We start from the raw sequence: 22575 nt of genomic DNA, 5'->3' as shown, positions 1-22575 counted from the left end.
ACTGGTTAAACGAGTCTGCCTTCTAATCTCAGATGCATGCTACTCAGTAGTGTGGAACAGATACTGTCCTGTCTGAACTTGAAAAACTCGGACTCAGACGCAGCTGTAGTTTTTTCTTTTATTGAAGTAAGAGAAATTTTCAGTTCAGTGAACTTCATGAATCTACCTACGACTTACTCAGAACTCGGTATCCCTCTCTAGCTAACTAGGCACAACTTGGTGGCAATAAGATATTGACTCAGCAACTAACTCTTCCCCCTTGCCCAGCTTAAGTAGGGCTGGGCGGGCTCCCTGCTTGCATGTACCCCAAGTCACTGTTGGAGGCTGCGTTCGCTTCCTGGATTGGGGCGAAGGCAGGGCCTCAGTCTCTGTCCCGTCCTCTCCCTCTCCAGGGGGAGGGCACTGGGAGAGGAGCCTCATCAGGCAGAGGAGCCTCATCAGGCAGAGGAGTGACCTGCAGGTCTAATGGTCTCTCCAGGGGGTTGTCTGGGACTGCTGGAGGTGACACGTCAGTCCGGAGTGGGGGTGGCTTCATCGTCCCCCCTCTTGCTGTGTCCTTCCTGACTGAAACATCCCAGGCTAAGTCCTCCTTGCCTCCCTCCTGCTCACCGATCCACCCCCTGGTGGCATGGCTCATGACAGATGTTGTGTACAAACTCACAATCACTTTCCTTATTACTTAGGATATTGTGAGGGCTGTGTCCTAATATTAAAAATGAATTTGAAGAGAACCTTAGTTGTAGAAGAAAATGAGGAAAGATCCTAGAGTGTAGCACAGGTATGTGCTTGAGTTGCCTATGAAGTTAGATCAAATCTTTTTACTGTCATTTGAGGAAAGAAAATTCCTGAACTTTCAGACAATACACATTGGATTGTATTCAACTAAGTTCTACTCAGAGTAGACGAAAAGAAATTAATGAACTGAAGTTAGCCATGCCTATTAACTTCAGTGCATCTGCTCTGAGGTAGACTAGCGTTGAATACAAACCATAGTCTTGAAGGATGGAAAATATTCTGTATATTTAAGGAAATGGGTAAAAAGATTATTCTGAGTAAGGCGCTAAAGCAGAAACTCTGTAGTGTTCAGGTTTCTAATGAAAACATTTAGCATTAACTCTCCTAGATCTTTTTCCTGGAACTACACTTTGTTTCACAATAGTTTTGTCAGATATGAGGTTTTTGGTTTTGTATCCAAAACAACTGAGAACTTATAATGATGAAAGTCTGATGCATATAAATAAAGTACTTTTCACTTTGTGACATTTTGGAGCAAAAAACTAAATCTTTAGTTTGTTGCTTTTTAGGCCTGTGCCCTCACAAAGCACCATACAAACAGGACCAAGACAAGATATAAAGATAACAACCACATTAGTAAACATACAGAATAATTAAGAAGCTGTTCTATAACACAGTCTCGGTTAAAGGTGGTAATGAAGAGCAAGTCCAGTAGACAGTTCCACAGTTCTGGGGCCACCACTCAGAAGGCCCTGTTTGTTGTACAGGCCAACCTAACTGATCCTAACAGTGGGCATTCAAGAAAGACCTCAGAAGAAGATCTTAGCCTACGGGTTATATAGTAAAAGCGAGCCTTCAAAGACCGTGGCCCCAAAATTTAAAGGTTAAGACCAGCACTTCAAATTGACCCCAGATGTTTAACGGCAGCTAGTGCAGCTGGCATAAAATTGGACTTGCATTTTCAGACTTCCTTGCCCTCACCAGCATCTGGGTGGCCACATTTTGTATCAGCTGCAACTTCTGGATCATTTTAAGAGGCAACCTCATGTAAAATGCGTTGTACGTGGGTAACTGATGCCATGTCTGAGCACCCCAGATAGAGTTACAGCAGACATACGAGCTGGAGCTTGTAAAATGGCCTCCTGGCCACAGCTGCTACTTATGACTCTCCAGACAATTACAAGTCTATGACAGCTTTCCCACTTGGTACCTTCTATATGTTTTGGACTACAACTCCATTACCTGGCCATTGGCAATGCCAGCTGGGGCTGATGAGAGTTGTAGTCCAGAACATCTGGAGGATATCGGATTGGGGAAAGCTAGTCTAGAAGTACCCCAAACTCCACACCCAGTCCTTTAAGGGCTACACAACCCTATCCAAGACTACTTTCACACCATTTTCCAATCCACAGAATCTTTCTTTTTCCCAGTTGAGGTTTCAGCTTGTTCTCCTTCACCCACCAGAACTGCATCCAGACACATGTTCAAAACATTCCACTGCATGTCTTGGATTCTTAAGTGGAAACAAGAGATACAACTTCTGTATGTTAGTGACATCAAAACCCAAACCTCTGGATATTTTATCTCCCAGAGTCTTTATATCAACCTTCTTCAACGTGGATCCTTCCAGATGTTTTTAACTACTACTCCCAGCAGCCCCAACCAGCATATCCAGTGGTCAGCAATGATGGAAGTTGTAGTCCAAAACATCTGGAAGGCACCAGATTTGGAAAGGCTTATAAAGATGTTGAAGAGCATTGTGAATAAAATGGGGTACTGTGGCACCCCACAAGCCAAAAGTCTTGAGGCAGAACAGAAATTACTTGGCACTTCTGGTGCTATTCACACTTGTTTGGGACTAAGACCTGTCAAATTTGGAAAGACTTATTTCAGAATAGTTGGCTGTAATGGTGGGATCCTAACCCACTGGTAGAATTTCATTTCAAATTAATGAAAGCCAGTGTGGCATAGTGGTTAGAGTGTCAAGACTAGGATCTGGGAGACCAGGGTTCAAATCTCCACTCAGCCATGGAGCTCACTGGATGACCTTGGACCAGTCACTGCCTCTCAGCCTAACCTACCTCACAGGATTGTTGTTAGGATAAAATGGGGACAGGGAGAACCATGTACGCCACCTTGAGCTCTTTGGGGAAAATGTGGGATAATAAATAATGTGGTTAAGATTGCGTTGTGAAAACCCTTAATGTTAGCTGGAAGCACTGAGGTCTTTTATTCACTGCCTCCAAAACAGGTTACAGTGGTACATATTTGATTGTGCTGCCTATCATACACAAAAGTGTCACTTATAACCAAATAAAAATGGTTTGTGATTTATAAAGATGGGTAATAGTATCTATTCTGCCTCATAGGAAATTTTGTGAGAATAAATGCATAATTATTACTGGGTCACTGGGTCAATGAAGACCCTAGCATGCGTTTGCAGTTTAGCCATCTGTTAAGAAATGTTGGCTAGAAGGGTATTGGGGTGCTTTTCCCACTAGGAATTTTGTATCGCCTGCAAAATATAGTTATGAGTTAATCGTATTTTAATAATCTTTTAAAACAACATCTTATAACTGAGTAATTTGAGAGGCATAATCTTTTTGGACTGGATAAGTAGTTATCAGAGCCAGTTTTTGTTCATGTTTATTGCTTTCTGTTTAGAATCTACAATGTCCACTGAAGGGCAAAGAGTTGATGATAGTCCAAGCACTAGCGGAGGCAGCTCTGATGGAGATCAGCGGGAAGGTGTTCAACAAGATCAAGAAAGAGAACAGGTTCAGCCCAAGAAAAAGGAGGGCAAAATCTCTAGCAAAACGGCTGCTAAACTTTCAACTAGTGCTAAAAGGTACTTGTTCTCTGTGGATATTTTCACTTTCATCTTAATGACTATTCTTAGGCGTCTATTCAGCTGCTCAACATTTCATTACTCTACAGTGTGTTATGTGTGTGGTAACCTTGGCAAGCCATTGGATGGTTGACTGACTGGTTCCCAATCCACATGGCTAGTGTAGTAACTTATGTGATAAATATCCTGACTTTCCTATATTGCTATTAAAATAGAGACAGTTTTGTAGCTCTCTATATAAATACGCATACTTGTGCATGTATGTGATTGACCGATGTTCCGATTTGTCAGCATAATTCAAGGTTAATTAGCCATAAACATTTCAAATACTTCAGTAATTCAGTATGATAGAAGGCTATAGTAATACCTACTGCTGTAGAATATGGTGTTTTCCTTCCCCACTTGGATAGGTAAAATGTCAGCATGACTAAAAATGTATTTTTATTTCACAGTATGAAACGGCAGTCTTCTTTAGTTCTTTTGGCTTTTTCGCCCCCAAGAGAGAAGATAGATTTGGAGAACAGCTACTTAAGAGATCTTAGGCTGTTGCATCAGTCACTTCATGATAATGATTGGTGTGCTTAGACTCTGCACATATGGAGCCTGCGTTAATAGTTTTCCCCCAAGCACATGGCAGCATACGCCTGAACAGAAGCATTCAAATTCTATTTCTAGGGAACTCAAACCAATCATGAATTTTAAAAAAACCCTTTTTATAGTCCTACAGGCATGTAAAAAAATCAAGGCAATGGATTGCTTTGCCATCTTACAGTGTGACCAGTTAAATATATGCAAGCCCCATTGATATAATTAATTGTCAAGTGTGCCAGCTGTGTGGTGACATTATTCCTTGCCTTTGCACTGCTTCATGTTATTGAGTCGTTCCTCATTCTGGCAACACCAATTTTGCCTAAATCATTGTTACTGTCTTCTCTGTTCAGTCTAGCTACTCCATTGTGCATGTGAAGTACTGCATGAGTAGGTGCTAACATAGTTTACTTCACTCTTGTGAACTGCTCTTTGTGTGCAAAATACTCCCCAGTATTTTCCATAGGAGGACTGCCATCAAGCGGGTTATAGCTCCACCTATCGTCCGAAGGCAAGAATGTTTTTGAAGTCAGGCCCCTCCCACTCTCCAGTTCATTCTTGCCTTTGTCCGTGCAAGTTGGATATATAGCTTAGCGTCTAGATAAGTTTTTGTGTATTTGTGTGACGGTGTGGAGGTTTTGTGTGTGTATTCCACGTTATTTCCTTCCCTCTGTCTTTTACTTTAGAGTCTGTGGGACTGACTGTACTTTGTTTGTCTTTGTACTTAAGGGGGATCCCCTTTTTGTCTATATTTTTCCCTCAGTCCCTAGCTATTTACTGGGAGACCGCGGCTGCGGTTCTCCCTTCCTAAGGCGGCGGACGCAGCCTTGTTACGGGAGCTTGCCGCTGCAGCTCCCTGCCTAGCCGAATGGCGATTCTGGGAGACCGCGGCTGCGGTTCTCCCTTCCTCAGTCGGCGTACGCAGACTTACTCCAGGAGATTGTGGCTGCAGCTCCCTGCCTAGCCGAACGGCGATTCTGGGAGACCGCGGCTGCGGTTCTCCCTTCCTCAGCCGGCGGACGCAGACTTAATCCAGGAGCTTGCAGCTGCAGCTCTCTACCTTGTGCCACTCCTCTTTTTTCAACTCGCCGCCTATTTTCGCGGCAGCTCCCTTAATTTTTTCTCCAGAGCCTGCGGCTACGGCTCTTTCTACTTTCAGTGTCCCTTTCTGGTTGGGCTGCCCCGCCTCCCCTGGCTCGTTCTGCGGCATTTTAAATCTCGCCGCGACTGCCTTCGGAGCCTGCGGCTGCTGCTCCTTATTCCCCTTGCTTGCTGAGTCTGTCCCGCGGCTGTAGAGATCTGACTCGCTCTCTAAGCCGTGATCGCGCTTCTCAGCCCCGCAGCTCCAGAGCGTTTTTTGGGGCCGTTTTTTGAGCTCACTGGTGCTCCCCTGTGACCGCCATTGCTTCTTCATCGCCCCAAGCCTTTCTGATTGGCCAATTTTCCCGCTCTTTTCGCGGGCACCATTTTGTTCCTCCCCCTTTTTTTCCCGCCCTTTCTGTTTGGTCCTTTCCATAGTAAACGATTCTGTTCTAGGCCTTTTCTGTCAGTTTCTGCCTTTTCTGTCAGTTTCTGTGTGTATGCTGCATAGCAGAACCTCTATAATCCTGCTACAAGTTCTTCAACACAAACTGCTGCCTGAACCTGACTGTTGAAGCTGTTTCGTGTATCCAGCCTAGTTGGAACTGTACATTCTGCCCCATCTGTGGCCGTGTGCAAAGCCTGTTTGGAACTGTGCATTCTGCCCCATCCGTGGCCGTGTACCAAGGCTGTTGGAAATTGTACATTCTGCGTATACTCAGGCTGTCTGGAACTGTACATTCTGCCCCATCCGTGGCCGTGTACCAAGGCTGTTTGATCTGTACATTCTGCCCCATCTGTGGCCGTGTACCAAGGCTGTTGATACTGTACATTCTGCCCCATCCGTGGCCGTGTACTTAGCCATCTGAGCCGATGCATTCTGCCCCATCCGTGGCCGTGTACTGAGCCTGTTCGGGTCTGTACATTCTGCACCATCCGTGGCCGTGTACTGAACCCCCTAGAAAATATATGATGGCGGAACAGCCAGCGACAACTCAGGCAACCAAGCCGAAACAATCTAAGGTGGCCAAGCATAAGCACACCAAAGCGGTTGCCAAAACTAAACATCTATCCAGCCACAGCACAACCAAGCGGCCACGCTACGTCTCTGTTCCGGTTTCCGAGGGGGCGGGCCAGGAACAGTTAACGAATCTATTTCACTCTCCGACTGCATCCTCCGAGGAGGAGGACTTCGGTGGGTTTCCTGACCAACCAGCAGCCAGCCACCCTCCTCCCATATTACCACCTAGGGCTTATTCATCTTCACAGCCTGCTGAGCCGTCCATAACGTCGCCTCTACAAGTGCAACCATCTACCTCACCGGGGCTGCAGCTGTCTCATGAGTTCACATCACAACTACAAGACATGCTGTCGTTCTTCACTCAAACACAGTCACTGTCACAAGTCCCCGCCATTCCTCAGTGCAGTGTGGACCACTATCTACGCAATGAGGCAGATCCATCATGCTCTCCAAATCCTTTTGACATTGCCAGGGGCAGGTTTGTTGATGACGTTTCTTGTGGGGAGGAGTCACCATTTGCTGTGCAAGCCGAAGGAGACGAATGGAGTGATCATTCGGAACATGAGGAGGATACATCTTATCGCCTGTTTGATGCCTTAGATTATCAGCCCCTTGCTCGCAGAGTATTGAATACCCTTGGTCTCCAATCTACACAACCTGCAGCTGCCACTCCCGCTATTAAAGGGGCCAGGGTCTTGAAATCCCCCACACCAGCAGAGCACTACCTTCCTGTGCCAGATCCTGTTGCTAAACTGGCCAAGGACGAATGGTCTCATCCATTACAAACACGCCGTTTTAACGCCCTTGCGGACAGACCTTACTCTTTGGCTCCGGACTTTACAAGCAGACTGGCCATCCCTGGCATAGACGAGCCAATCTCCAGTCTAGTCTCTAGATCCCTTTTGCCGAGGGAAGGAGATTCACATTTAAAGGATGCCACTGAGCGGAGGCTGGACTTTGCCTTACGCAAGAATCATGAGGCCACCGCTTTCTCCATGCGAGCCTCTGCATCAGCTTCCATCTTTTCCAGGGCAGCGATGATGTGGTTGGATGACCTCTTAGATGATCCTAATCCCGATCCTGTCTCTCTGAGGAGGTCACTGATGAAATTGTGCAAGACAGCGGCTTTTGTGGCTGATGCCACCTTGGACGCAAATCAGCTGGGAGCACGAGCTATGGCAGCTCAGGTAGTCGCTCGACGGACCCTCTGGCTTCGTCACTGGCAAGCGGACTCTACAGCCAGAGTTAATTTATCAAGGGCACCTTATTCCGGCTCATTACTCTTCGGCGAGGAAGCCCTAAAGGCAGTGCTTGTTGACCCCAAGGATGCTCGAAAGCCTGTCTTGGCCACTGTCAGGAACGTTGATCCCAGGCCTTTTAGACGTTTCACCTCATACCGCATGACCCAGCCCTTTCGAGGAACGCGGCCCGGGGGACGAGGCCACGATTTCCGAACCTATGATTTCCGTCCCTCCAGGGGAGTCTGGAACAGACGTTTCCCAGGCAGAGGTCAGTACCAGGGGTGCAGAGGTACCTCAACGTCCTCATATAGGGGAGGGTCTCGCCAGCACAGACAGTACTGACGCGATACCGGTTGAGGGCAGACTGCTTCTGTTTGGAGACCATTGGCTGCGTCTGACTCAGGTCTCCTGGATCAGAGATCTTTTTTGTTATGGCTATGCACTAGAGTTTTCGGCAATCCCTCCGGACAGATTTCATCCCTCCCCTTGTCCCAGGGCACCAGCCAGGCACTGCATCATGCAGACAGCCATACATCACCTCTCGGACACAGCGGCGATAGAGCTAGTCCCTACAACAGAGAGGTCGGAAGGGGTGTACTCCTATTTGCTGTGCCTAAACGAGATCTGTCATGGAGGGCGGTGTTGGACCTCAAGTTCATCAACCGTTTCGTAAAGTATCGCAGGTTCAAAATGGAATCCCTCCACTCCATTACAGAAAGCCTTCAAGAAGGAGACTTCCTGGCTTCTATCGACCTAAAGGAAGCGTATCTCCATGTGCCTATTTGCATAGCCCACAGAAAATTCCTTCGGTTTGCTTTTGGCCCCCAGCATTTTCAATATCAAGCGATGCCGTTCGGCCTCTCATCTGCCCCGAGAGTATTTACCAAGGTGCTACTCATACTAGTGGCTTACCTCCGGCTTCAAGGGGTCCATATCTACCCCTATTTGGATGATCTTTTAATACGGGCGAGTTCCAGGGAGCTGGCTCATCGCCATCTAACGCTCACGCTCCATGTCTTGCAGGCCTACGGCTGGCTAGTCAATTTCGACAAAAGCCATCTCTAACCAACCCAACACCTACAACATCTAGGGGCGATGTTGGACACCCTGCAGGTGACGGTGTTCCTGTCTCCAGACCGCATAACTGCTATCACAGACATCGCACGGTCTCTGATGCACCATGCAACCGCAGACATCATGCTTCTAGCCAGGGCTTTCGGAATGTTGGTGTCCACCATCCATATTGTGCCATGGGCTCGAGTTCATACTCGCCAACTCCAGTGGGCTTTGTTGCCGTTTCAGCAGGACTTTGCCAGGTCAAATCATCGAGCAATTCTCTTGAGCCCCGCACTGCATCTTTCATTCCGCTGGTGGACGAGGGTCCAACATCTCACCCAGGGCACTCCGTTCAGAGAACCCCACAGGACTGTTATCACCACAGATGCCAGTCTCCTCGGCTGGGGAGCCCACTGCAACTCCCAGTTCGTTCAGGGGGTTTGGACCACAGCAGAGCAGACTCAGAGCATCAATTGGCTGGAACTGAAGGCTGTCCACTTAGCTCTGCTCCATTTTCAGTCTCTGTTCCACTTGGACCATGTTCTCATTCGAACAGACAACACGTGTGCCACATCTCATTTAAACAGACAAGGGGGGACCAGGTCCCGTCCTCTGCAGAACCTAGCTTCCCTCATATTCGACTGGGCAGAGCAACATCTGCACTCTTTAAAAGCAGAACATCTCAGAGGAATTTGGAATGTGATAGCAGACTGGCTCAGCAGACAACAGGTCTTTCCGGGAGAATGGAAACTTCATCCGACCATTTTCCATCTTCTCCAGTGTCGGTTCGGCGTCTTCTCAGTCGATCTATTTGCCTCCAGTCGCAATTGCCAGCTACCCAGGTACTTCGCTCGATACCTGGACACGACAGCGGAAGCGGTGGATGCCCTATCGCTACTGTGGCCGGATGGCCTATTGTACGCCTTCCCTCCAATACCACTGTTAGCCAGAACCTTGAGAAAGGTGCGACGCGAGAGGGCCAAACTGGTTCTGATAGCTCCATATTGGCCCCGTCGACCGTGGTTCCTGGATCTCCTTGCCATGTCAGTGACGGACCCTTGGACGCTCCCGGTCAGGCCAGACCTCTTATCCCAGTGCCCAATATTGCATCAGGATCCCAATTGGCTCAAGCTAACAGTGTGGCTTTTGAACGGGGACATTTAAGGTCTGCTGGCCTGTCTGACGCTGTTATTGACATTATCTTGGCCTCGAGATGACCATCCACCACCCATATATATCAACATACTTGGGTGGCATTCTCCAGGTGGTGTCAGTCCCATCACCTTGATCCTTCCCAGGCCACAATACAACAGGTGCTGCAGTTCCTTCATAGGGGCCTCCTGATGGGACTTAGACCCAACACCTTACGTAGACATGCGTCCACTCTGTCGTCCATTCTCTCAGTGTCCTCCGCTGGTGCTCCTATTGCCTCGCACCCATTCATCAAACGTTTTCTGAGGGGAACCGCGTTACGCTCACCGGCTGTATTCCACCGTTTTCCCTCATGGAGTTTGTCGAAGGTCCTACAGGCTTTACAACACCCTCCGTTCGAGCCCCTTAGGACTGTGCCTTTACGTCTGTTGTCATTCAAGGTCCTGTTCCTGATCGCGATCACCTCTGCGAGACGAGTTTCGGAACTGGGCGCATTGTCTTCTGCCCGCCATCTCTGTGTCTTTCACAAGCACTCTGTTGTGCTGAAAACTGATCCTTCCGTCCCAAGGTCAATTCAGTTTTCCATTGCAACCAGGACATTGTTCTTCCTTCATTTTGTCCGAATCCTACCCATCCTCTAGAGAAGGCTTGGCATTCATTGGATGTTCAGAGGGCTCTCAAGACCTACCTGTCTAGGACCCAGGATATATGACGAACTGAGTCTTTGTATCCTTTCATCCACGTTCTATGGGGCATAAAGTAGCTAATTCCACCTTATCCCGCTGGTTGCGTGCATGTATTACCTTAGCCTATGAGTCCCTTAAGCTTCCAGTTCCAGCTAGTATAACAGCTCATTCCACTAGGTCAGCGGCCACTACGGCTGCTTTTGCTACCAACGCTCCTGTTGCTGATATTTGCAGAGCTGCTGTTTGGTCTACCCCACACTCGTTTATAAGGCATTACAAAATATGTAATCTTTTGGCAGACGAGTGTTGCAACAGGTTCTTAATGATGATTAGGATGTGGGTGGTCCCTCCCTGTTATGGGCTGCTTTGGTACATCCTGCTTGATGGCAGTCCTCCTATGGAAAATGGACCATTGGTCTCACCTGAAGGGTGATTTTCATAAGAGGACTGCCATCACGACCCTCCCAGTTGGAGAATACCTAGATATTTTTGGGGTTTTTTTCATATATTCCTGTTACGCTATTATATTAGATTTACTAGTGAAGTCAAGACTGATATTAATGTTATATCGCTACATTAGAGTTATATTATTATGATTATTGCTATTGTGTTATGTCTTTGCTGGTAGGCCCGTTGGCCTTTTCTCCTGCATTTTTAGATATCTCTCTTTGGACTCGCTGCGAATGAACTGAGTGGGAGGGGCCTGACACCCCTAGTCTTGACTTCAAAAACATTCTTGCCTTCGGACGATAGGTGGAGCTATAACCCGCTTGATGGCAGTCCTCCTATGAAAATCACCCTTCAGGTGAGACCAATGGTCCATTTTCAGTGTAGGGCAGCGCTGAATACAAAATATGCATTTTAGACTCCTGTGGATTTCTCTGTAACGGCTAATAGATTTATCTGTCCTTTAAATAATCCTCAGTACCTTCAAGTCTGGGTTGTTTCAGGGTTATATAAGTGCTTTATGCTGTTTCCATAACTAGCAATAAATGATCACTGGGAAGTGCAAATGATTAGTTTCTCAAAAGGAAACAAACTAGAAAACCTTTATATGTATAGAAGGAATCTGTTCATACTAATACATAAGTGCTGTTGAAATGGTTCCATATTGTTCAGAATCATATTCTTCAGAACTCTGTTTCAGTACTTTGCAATACCATGAAAAAGTTCTAAAGGCTAAAGAATTAGGGTTTTGATCTGGTATGTTTTCTGTTCTCAATTCTTGTAACACATTGTGGATATTTTAAATGAGGATGGGAAGACAAAGTTCAGCTTTGAATTAATATGAATGCATTGGGAAATGATACTGGCGAAATGGAATTTGGCCAATATTTAACAGTATATTTGATACATAATAGTTAATAGTACTAATAGCTGGTAAGATATCCTGGCACTTTTTTAATAGTAGTTGCTACATTTATAGTTCTGGCATCAAAATTTGTTGAATTAGGCTTTTGTAGTATACTGGCAAGGTGGCATTTTAAGCCAGGAGTGTTCTGCCAAAACGGCAAAGGAATTTTGACACTGAAGACAGGATATCAATGAAGTGTGGGCAGTTGTTTCAGCAAGTCTTAACCTGTGCAGATACAGATTTGTATAAAATAACTAATATATATTCATCTGCTGTAAAATTTAAAAACCAATTACTTTCTCAGGGGAACTATGCACTTTAAAAAGTCAGTACATATCCTATATGAAGAGTATAAACTAATGTGCATTTACTTTAAGGCTATAATACTATGCACACTTTCTTGGGAATAACTCCTATTGAATGTGGAATTCTCTGAGTAAGCAAGTATAGATTTGGGTTTTAAGTCTTTCTAACAAGGTTGAAATAGCATACTCAAAAGCTGAAATATAACAAAATGCATTATTCATTTAAAGGTAATTATTAACAATGTTGTAAGAATAGCAGTTTTTACAAGACTTAGAAGTTGTGTGGAATTAATGTGTATGGTTCCACAAACAGATTCCCTCCCCCCCCCCCCGGATTTCTCATCAAAAAGGGTTTGCAGACTTTTGAAGCCCTACAATCACATGTAAGACCTGTTTGACAGTAAGACCACAGTACAGCAGGGGAGGGGGAGAATCAATGTGTGCACTCACAAGCAATGAGTATTTATTACATGTGAAATACGCTCTGGTATAAACGTACATATCATAGCACATCGCAGGGCAATGGTAACACCTCACATTAATGTTTCCCAAACGACTCCAACAAAGTCATACTCTGAATAGACTAACTGAAATAAATGGACATGGCTAATGTAAGGTCATTTATATCAATGGTTCTACTTTTGAATATGACTTAGTTGGATACAACCCTTGATTGTTAAGTACTAGCAAAAAACCCATCCAGCATGAAGGATGGTTAGATGGGAGAGAGGGTCTTTATGTTGCAAAGAACCCTGTGGGTTTGCAACCCTGTGCAGGATCCCTGCTGAAAGTTTTGCCATCATTGCAGCTGTTTTTACAAGTGTACTACATAGGATTTAAAGGCAGCTACTTTGGGATACTTGTTGAAATAGAAGTAATACTTTCTGTCAATGGCTGGTGATCCCAGTTGGACTAAGGAGTAGATTTAGCCCCTTCTCAACATTGTCCTAGATTACGCAAATTTATGGCCATTTCACAGAAACTTGGATCAGTATTGGGACCTGTGCTTTTTAACTTGATCATAAACTACCTAGGGGTGAGCAGGGAAGCAGCCAAGTTTGATGATGATACTGTATTGTTCAGGGTTGTTAAAACAGAGACTACAAAGAGCTCCAAAAAGACCTCTCCATACTGAGTGAATGTGCAGTAAAATGGCAAATGCAATTAAATGTAAGCAAATGTAAAATGATGCATTGGGACACAAAAATCTTAATTTCACATACACACTCATGGGGTCTAAACTGATGGTGACTGACTAGGAACGAGACCTTGGGGCTGTCATGGATAATTCAATGAAGATATCGGCCCAGTGTGTGACAGCTGTGAAAAAGGCAAACTCCATGCTTGAGATCATTGGGAAAGGGATTGAAAATAATACTGCTGATATCATAATGCCATTAAACAAATCTATGGTACAGCCGCATTTGGAATGCTGTGTGCAGCTCTGGTAGGCTCACCTCAAAAAGATACAGTTGGAAAAGGTTCAGAAAAGGGCAACCAAAATGATCAAAGAGATTGAGAAACTCCCCTGTGAGGAAAGGTTGTGCACTTGTGGCTTTTTAGTTTAGAGAAAAGGTAAGAGGTGACAAAGTGTATAAAATTATGCATGGCATGGAGAATGTGGGTAGGCAGCAGTTTTTCTCCCTCTCTGATAGCACTAGAACTCAACATCCAAAGAAGCTGAATGTTGGAAGATTCATAACAGACAAAAGGAAGTACTTCTTCATGAAGCGCATAGTTAAACTATGGAATTCACTTCCATGGGAGGCAGTGATGGCTATTAACTTGGATGGCTTTAAAATAGGATTAGATAAATTCATGGCTATGTTCTTCCTCCAGAGTCAGAGGCAGTATGTTTTTGAATACCAGTTGCAGAAAACTTCAGGAGGAGAGAGTGCTGTTGCGTTCAGGTCCTGCTTGTGGGCTTCCCATAGGCATCTGGTTGGCCACTGTGAGAACAAGATGCTGGACTAGATGTGCCACTGGCCTGATCCTGGTAGGATCTTCTTATGTTCTTATGATTTGTCACTGAATATATGCTAGACAGGAGGAACTTTGCACCCACATTCATGCTGCACATTTTTAAATGTAGCCTTAAAACATCTTAGGAATATGCCTAAAAATAGCATGTTTGAAGCCATTTTTTATGGGAGCCATTGATAATCTTGTTCACATCTATATATCCCATCCTGAAATCTGTTTGTTGGTCACATGTATCCCACCTTTCTTGCCGTCCTAATTATATTTTCACAACAAACCTGTGAGGTAGGTTAGACTGAGAGATAATGACTGGTCCAAGGTCACCCACTGAGCTTCGTGGCTGACTGGGGATTTTAACCCTGGTTTCCCAGGCCCTAGTCCAACACTCTAACAATTACACCACACTGGCTCTCGCTTTATGATTAACTTGTTCAGTATGTTCCTGCATTGTTGTGTTTTTTAAAAAGGTACCAGATTGGCAGTAGAGAAAAATCAAAGCAAACTAGACACCATTGTTACGTACACATTGCAAGAGTTTGCATAGAATGAGACAGGTTTTTTTAAGTACCTCTTTCCCCTTGTGAGATTGAATGTTAGCCAACGGAAAGATCTGTTTTTGTTTAAAATACAGCTTTTCTTTTCTTGGTATCTGCCGCTGTGCTTATTTGGATGATGTCTGAAAGGCAGGATTCTTGAGTTTCGTTGTATTTTAAGTTCTGTTGAGTGTATTGAAATTTAGCTGAAAATGGAAATATAAGAGTTTCCAGTAAATAACTTAAGCAACATGCCCTAAGTTTTATAGGTCATGTTTGCATGTCACATTAAACCATAACTCATACTTAAATATGGTTTAATGAGCAAGCAGCATGCTGGTGTACGCTGCTTAAAAGTTACTGCTTTGCTCTTTCCCCACTCCTGGCCACACCATGTTGGGAACTACAAACCACAAGTTCAGACTTGCCATGTCATCTGATCCCAGGCTTTATGGTTTGTTTCTGTTGAGCCCCAGCTCTCCCAGGGGGATCAGGGTGGGGAGCCTGCTGAGCCCCAGCCTCCTCAGATAGAGCAGGGGGAGGAATCGGAGGTAGATGAGACTTTCGAGGACTATGAGGGAGGGGGAGTAGTTGACAGCCTGCCAGTTCCCACAGACAGTTCTGCCACCAAAGCAGACTTCGCGCCACCTACAGATGCCCCAACACTTGTTGGGGGATGACCGGGCGGGTGTGCCAGCTCCACCCCCCCAGGATTCCCCACCTGGCACTTCAAACGCTTTCCCGCCTCCTGAGGCATCTATTGAACCTGTACTGTCAGATGAGCTGGTGGAGGCTTGCCCCCCTTCACCCTGCACTAGACGTCTCGAGAAGGTGGGACTTCGAAGGAGTCAGAGATTGCTGGCGAAGACCTTCCCTACTAAAGGTGGCGCCCCTCTGACCAGGTTGCTGGGTCAACTTTCTTCACATGCTGTAGAGTATGCCTAGGTAGCTTAGTTAGGGACTGTAGTGAGTTAGCAAAGATAAGTCTATGAAACACATTGCCTTTGATGTTACTGTAATAAAACAGGAATTAATTCCAGTCTCGCCTCCGCTTCATGATTCGCACTCTGGGCAGGACAGTTTCTCTCCAAGTAATGCATGAGTGGTAAGCCAAGAACAAACGTTTGAATGGCTTAACAAGCTAAACCTTGTAGTTTGTTGTTCCCAGTGCAGTGAGGGAAGGATACGACTTCTCAGCAGCATGCATCAGTACGCAGCTCATTCATGTTACACCATAGCTAAATATTAACTATGGTTTAATGTGGTTTACGAACCAGACCATAGTATGTACCAATGATGTTTTTATGGTCTGCTGGGTTCATTTCATGTAACTTTTCACACATACTCTTCAAGTTATTGCCAAGTCACATAGCAGGGCTTGTGGATCCAGCATTGTTCACATAAACACATGTCTGTATGTGCAGTACTTGTTTGTCACATGTCTATTATTTAGTATAAATATATTAAATTATCTTGAAGAATTCAGTTTCCCCACATACAAAAGTACTAGCTAAAGTAATTTACAAAAAATGATGAACAACCTGAATATTTATTTACAGACACATTTTAAATGGTACTTTGTTTTTATTTAATACTTTTATGTTCCACCAAATATAATTTTTAAGGGCTGCTTTCAGAAACTATTACAATAACATAATAAAATACATAAAAACACAATGAAAATAAACTGCAGATGATGCAGCATAAAACCTATGCAGGTCTAAAATTTTTTTTAAAGTTTTTGAAAATGCAAATGCTTCTTCTCTTCCAAAAACTTGAAATAGAGTAACTAAACAATCCTTATAATAGTTTACTTACGCTTTCCTATGTAAAACCAGAAAAAGCATATGCAGCTATTGTTAGTTCATTCTTTCAGGACCACAAGCAAAATGTACAGGTTGGTATCTTATTGAGAACACACACTCTCAGGCATGTACAGCGTATAATTACTGCTAATCTTGAGGGATGTGTATACATGGTGTCATGAAAATGATCACTGAATATCCAAATATAGTGGGCCAGAGATCCTATTTATATGATATGTACATGACTGTTAATGAAGAGTAACAGCTTTCAGTTTCCCAGATTCAATTGGACAGGCAATGCAGAACACAAAGAATCCCCTTTACAGCAACTAGGTCTGCAGGATTCGCCCTCATCATTGCTAGATTCTCAGAGTGTTGATAGAAAACTGGCAAGAGAGGCTATGCTGCAAGCTGACCTCTGAGTTATACATAATGTATTTTTATCTAGGTTGATTTTTGCTACTTCTGAAGTTTAAGGTGTAAGCAGTCTTAGAGCATAACCATAACAGTTAGTCATAACTAGGTGGGACTTGAGCTAAAATCCTAAGCATGCCTTCTCGGAATGGATTAGTATTGAAACTGATGAGCCTAACAAAGTGGAATTGGGCTATTAAGCATTTAACTGTGCTTTTTCAATAGGATTGAAGACCAGGATGCATGTAATAGTCCCGATTTCCTAACCATCATTTAAAATGTGAGAGTAGGCTACTAATAATGTGAATTCTCTTTCTCTCCTTAGCTGTGGTTAAGGCTTACATTGTCACTCACCTTAACGATTAATGCTAACCAAGTTTTACTGTTAACCAGAATCTTGAAAACAGCTTCAGCATCAAACCTTGCTTTCAGATTGTGATTAATATTGAGACCTGGTTAGCATGAACCATTTTTCAGGCTTTATTGGCACCAGCCTTACCATAGCTAAGATGGAAGCTGGGGGGAAATTCCACAACCTGCCTTTGATTTCATTAGCTATGCGGCATGCCTACAGGATATGAGCGTTGCCTCCCCTCTTCCTAAGTCATAGTGAATATCTGAGCTCAATAGATTGCATCCATACTCAATCAGTAGACTATACTGAAATAAATAGGACTTAAATCATGACATTTTCACACTGTAAATTTCCAGAAGGGAGCCTGTTGCACCAAAGCCAGCAAAAAAGTTTTGTGGCACCTTAAAGACTAACAGACTTATTACAGCATAAGCTTTTTGGACTATAGCCCACTTTATCAGAAGCATGAAGTGTTATCCTGTGTGTGAGAGGGGGGGGAGTGAAAGTGAGGGAGAGATAGAAAGAAAAATGATACACTCACATATATGTGGTGGTGATGACTTTAAATAGTGAGGTCAGAAAGAAAGAAGTGCAGAGAAGTAGCAACGGTGATAATTATTAACAATGGCTTAAGTGGACTGTATTCTATAAAAGCTTATGCTGTAATAAATTTATTAGCTGCCACAAGACTTTTGCTTGCTTTTTCACATTGATTTCAGTAAAGCATAAGTGCAGCTAATTTAGTATGGATCCAACCAGTTGTCTGTAAATGAATCTTTTATTTTGATTGTGCTGCAGTATCTAAATTATCAGTTTTAGAAAATCAGACTCTTTACATTATGGCTGATGGGCAAACTTCCCTTTTAGATCTGTGAATATGTTGACTCGTTACCACTTGCATAGCATTTCACAGATAGTGAGCCCTTTTTCTTTCTGGTTAGTTCAGTCATGCACACTGAATATAGAAGAATGTTGAATGATGATTTAAGATTAGCTCAAGTAATCCAAAAGTGTAGTCTATTGATCTTTTTGGAATCAAAGCAAGTGCTGTGTAAGAGTAACTATTCTCTGCTAATACAACTGTTATGTTTATCTTGGGAAATCAATTTTTGTGCTGGTGTGCTGTGTTTATAGGTTTTATTGTGCTTTGCAAGGTACATATATGCTTGAGGTCAGAATTCATCTGCATGGCAAAAGTATAAGCCTGAGCAAACGAAATTTGCTATATATTTTCTTTTGGGATTGAAATACAAGTAACAAACAAGAAACACAAATCTGGAAAACATGCTGAGGCAGTACTTAGGTTTATTTCTGTTTTTCTTCTGACATTTCTTTTGTCCTGCTTATTATTTGTCTGTATACTACATGTGTTAAATTTCATTTGAGGGAGAGCCCCAAAAGTGACATAATCTTAAAGGACTTCCATATATTCAGCTGAAGACAAAGTAGGAGAAGGGTGCAGTGAAGCAAGTATCACTACAGAATTTCTAACCTAGGACTTTGTCAAGGGATGCTAGCCTATCCTCTTTGTTTCTGGTAATTGGTGGTGGTTGCAGTGGTTTGTTGCAGGCACTGAATGACAAAATCGTGTATGTGGACTTAGTTATTCAGCCTTAGACTACAGTCACATGTTCATTTAGAAATAAGGTCCATTGAACTCGGGGCTTCCAAGTAAGTATGCGTGGTACAGTGCTGCACATATCACTGATGTTAATGAAATGATACTGCATTAAATCCAAGATTATTGAATTGTGAACCTGAAGCTATCCAAATTTACTGCTTGTTTGCCCTGTGAAATTATAAAATGTGCAAAATTTTGGAATTCACATATCTACAAGTTAATAGAGCTGCTGGGTTTCATAACTAATTCTATGCTTAAATTTGTTGACTTGCTCATTTGAAAATATGTTAAATTCAATTCAGAATAAAAGCGTATTTGCTTCTCAGGGAAAAAGCAATACACAAATGAAAACTTGTTTTCAGTAAAAAAAAATTGTTTTAGTTCAGTGGGTCTAAATTCCTCCTATTGGCTGATATCCAGTGAGGAAGTCTGAGCTGCACACTCTCTAGATATGTTATCAAAGAAGAGAGGTATAGCTGCTGATTTTTTGGGCTCCATGCATGCATGGCAGCTGTTAGATCTTCCCACAGGGCATGTGGTAGCATGGCTGAGAGGGGAGGATATAGTCCAGCTAGCTCTTCACCTGCATACTCCTTTGCTGGAATCCTTCCCACAGCATTGTTGATCATTATATGACTGGGGGCGGGCGTGAGGACAGGGAGGCGAAGGAAGGAAAAATTACCTGCTGGCATTTACTTCTTGGAAAGCTAGCATGTGTTGGGTTGCTTTTTAAATCTAGGAAGGTTTTAAACAAAGCTTTGGTTCTTTTGGGGTGTTGTCAGAAATGAAAACTGCAAAAATATTTGGGTTATGTGTGGAATGTGTGTGCATCCCCCGTCCAGATCACAGCCAGTGAGGCTCAAGGTGTAACATAATTTTTTGTGGCATACTGTTTCCTTTACAATAAGGATGTACTTTTACTTAAGAGTCACTGGAGTTGATTTTTTTTTAAATGGAGGGAAAGCATTAAAGAAAAAGAATTCTCTCCTTTTAACTTCTGTCTCTTTTCTCTTAAGAATTCAGAAAGAACTTGCAGAAATTACATTAGACCCTCCTCCAAACTGTAGGTAAGTTTTAAAATGGATTTTATTTATTTGGAATATACATGAATATTTCAACCGAGGTAGAATTTGCCTTTTTCTTCAGTCTTGTTAGTTAGGTTTTTGGCCTGTAGTTACAATTAATAGCTTTTCAGGAGGCTTTCATTAATTACCCTGGAAAGATAGTGATACATTTAAAACTATTATTGTAATGCAATGCTAGAAAGCATTAAATAAGTCCCTGATCAGTTATGTTTTATTTTTAAGGATTTGCTGCAGTTCTAGGTTAGTTGTTATTGGTGTATTTTGGTGGTTGTGTCTTAAGCAAAAGAGAAAACTGCATTATTCTAGGTTTAGTTTTCCTTCTCCTTGGACGTGATGCTGTTGTGGAAGCATCATGACATAGATTGAGAAATATAAAGAGAGAGAGAATCAGGATTTGGCCAATTGCATTTTTGCCTTTGAATAAATAACGTGAGCACTTAAAATCTGATCTGTTTTATTTCAGATAGTCTGTTGTCATGCCACTGTGATTATCTCTCTCAAATTACATATTTGCCAAGGTGTCATAAGTTCAGTCTTGGAATATGGCCAAGAATGTACTTCATTGTTTACAGAGGTGTTTGCTTACCTTACTTATAACTATGGGAGAACAGAGTATATTCAAATGTGTAGTCATTTGGTTCACTTTTTTAAAAAATTACTTGTGAGATGAGAGTGATGGATTCTTAATTTTATGTATCAGAGATTGCTTCTTACTTCAGATTTAAGTTAGACATAAGAGTTGACTCTTCTAATTTCTTGACAAAATTGTGTTTGTTACATCTTGGGGGAAACTAAGCACTGAAGTAGTCTTGTAATAATGATGATCAGAAAGTATTTCAGGTAATTATTATGGAGATCCTTTACAAGATAGAAAAGAGTTTGCATATATATGTATACCAAAAGTGATTGGCCAGTCTTGGGCTTGTTGACAGATGTCTATTGGTAGATTCATTTATTGAAATAAATCTAGAACTCTGCATGCTGCAGAGGAGGTTATAACTCAAGAGTTCTTTGATTTTTTGAAAAGCTTGCTGCAGTTTTCTGAATTTGTCTGAGAGGAATTGTATCACCTTTATTATGTTTGACATTAATGTTGTGGTAAAATAGTGAACTCACGAGTACATCTGTGGGCTGGGAAGAACAAAATATATGAAGATTGTTTATTTTTCAACACAAAATTATAGTTAAATGTGTGCATTTGTTGCTTGCTTGTATCAAACTTTTAAAAATATAGGTGCAGGGTTGTGGTGGTGGATTTCTCTCAGAGCATGCACACTGCAAAATATGTGCGGACATGTCTGTTTCTTGTTATCAACTCTGACTGAAAGGTTCTGTATATGTGGAGTTGTATAACAGTGAGAATCTCACTAATCTGTTTCCTCTGTAGTTCCCTGGCCTGGATCTGCTTTTTGGGGAGTTGACTCACCCTTTGTTATCCTGCTTTTTACAATATTTTGTTTTATAATAGCAAGAAATATATATAGAACAACAAAGCTGTTTTTGACAGATAGTGTGATAAAGCTATTTCATGTCTTGGAGTCCAACATTGTAAGCTGCTTGTTGGATGTGACATTTAAAATAACTATTCATAGAAAGAATTACAATATTTTGTTTGTGTGAGGTGAATTGTAAATATTCTGCATAGTATAAAGACGGTAAAAAACTATTGTACATACTGGTTTGAAGATTATGTCAGCAGTTTAAACTTAGAGTTGGTCTAAGAGTTTTTGTTCTTTGGTATCAGAAGGAGTTTACTTCTAAAGCAGAGGAGAGATTTTCATGCATTTAGGATTCCAGGTGCTGCTACTTGAAGGAAATACCAAAGATCCAAGGACCTTAGGAAAAAACCAGAAGTGTTCAAACATAACACATTGAACAAAGTATCCCAGTGTTTCTCTGATATCGTGTATTTTAAGATCTCCTAGATTCCTACAGGGCAAATTGAAGGAAAGAGGATTCTAGAAGAAGTTATCAACTATTATACACTGGTGTAGGGTTGGTGCTAAAATAGCATTTTGAAGAAGTTGGGAGGGGAAAATTGTTGAACAGGAAGCCTTGGTAAGATAGAGGGGAGTGGCTTATGCTGTTACTTCTCGCCATATTTCCTTGTGAACAACAGCAGAATGTGTGAACTGGAGTTTATATATCCATTATTGTAGGAGTTACTAACCTTTTTGGATGAGGGGGGCACATTTGAATTTTAAGAGTGCTGAGAGTGCCAGTCACAAAATGGCTGCCATGGGGGGCATAGCATGTATAGCATATAGCATAACATAGCACAAAATTAGAGAGAGTACAGTCATTGCTGCTTCTCCCCCCACCTCACGTTTACCATAGGAAATCAGCTATGTCTCACTAGTCCTGATTGTGGAAATACAGCTGTAAAGGAATTAAGAACCTTGTCTCCCTAATACCAATCCTAAACCAAAGCCTAGGCTGCCATCCTGTACCTACTTACCTGGGAGTAAGCCCCATTAAATACAAAGGCTTCCCTCTGAAGTAGGTGTTCATACTATGGTACTGTAAAGTTAATTATACAGTGGATTTTTAATGAGTGCCTATGCCTCAGTTCTTGGACAGCAGGAGATCTGCCTAAATCTCTTTGCAAAGTTTTCACATTTTGCATTTGCCATTCAGGGAAGAGATTCTCTTAACGTCTACCTGCACCTATTGCATAATAGTATTTGCAGAAAATAACGTCTAGAGAGTACCTCAT

At 42.8% G+C, this 22575-nt stretch overlaps 1 protein-coding gene across 2 annotated transcripts in view; it reads left to right on the top strand.

Moving 5' to 3' along the window:
* UBE2E2 (ubiquitin conjugating enzyme E2 E2) overlaps nucleotides 1-22575 on the top strand; it is a 217305-nt gene that overhangs the window by 6720 nt on the left and 188010 nt on the right. The window contains exons 2-3 of one of the 2 annotated variants that reach the window (XM_061587142.1): nucleotides 3400-3583; nucleotides 19791-19841. In XM_061587142.1, coding sequence (XP_061443126.1) covers nucleotides 3408-3583; nucleotides 19791-19841 — 227 coding nt within the window. In that variant the 5' untranslated portion in view covers nucleotides 3400-3407. The remainder of the gene's footprint in view (nucleotides 1-3399; nucleotides 3584-19790; nucleotides 19842-22575) is intronic. The other variant, XM_061587143.1, reaches the window with a different exon arrangement.

The sequence above is a fragment of the Rhineura floridana genome, chromosome 10 (genome assembly GCF_030035675.1).
Source record: "Rhineura floridana isolate rRhiFlo1 chromosome 10, rRhiFlo1.hap2, whole genome shotgun sequence".
Taxonomy (NCBI): Eukaryota; Metazoa; Chordata; class Lepidosauria; order Squamata; family Rhineuridae; genus Rhineura; species Rhineura floridana.
Note: the sequence above shows the minus strand (reverse complement) of the source record. Positions and strands in the feature narration are given on the sequence as shown.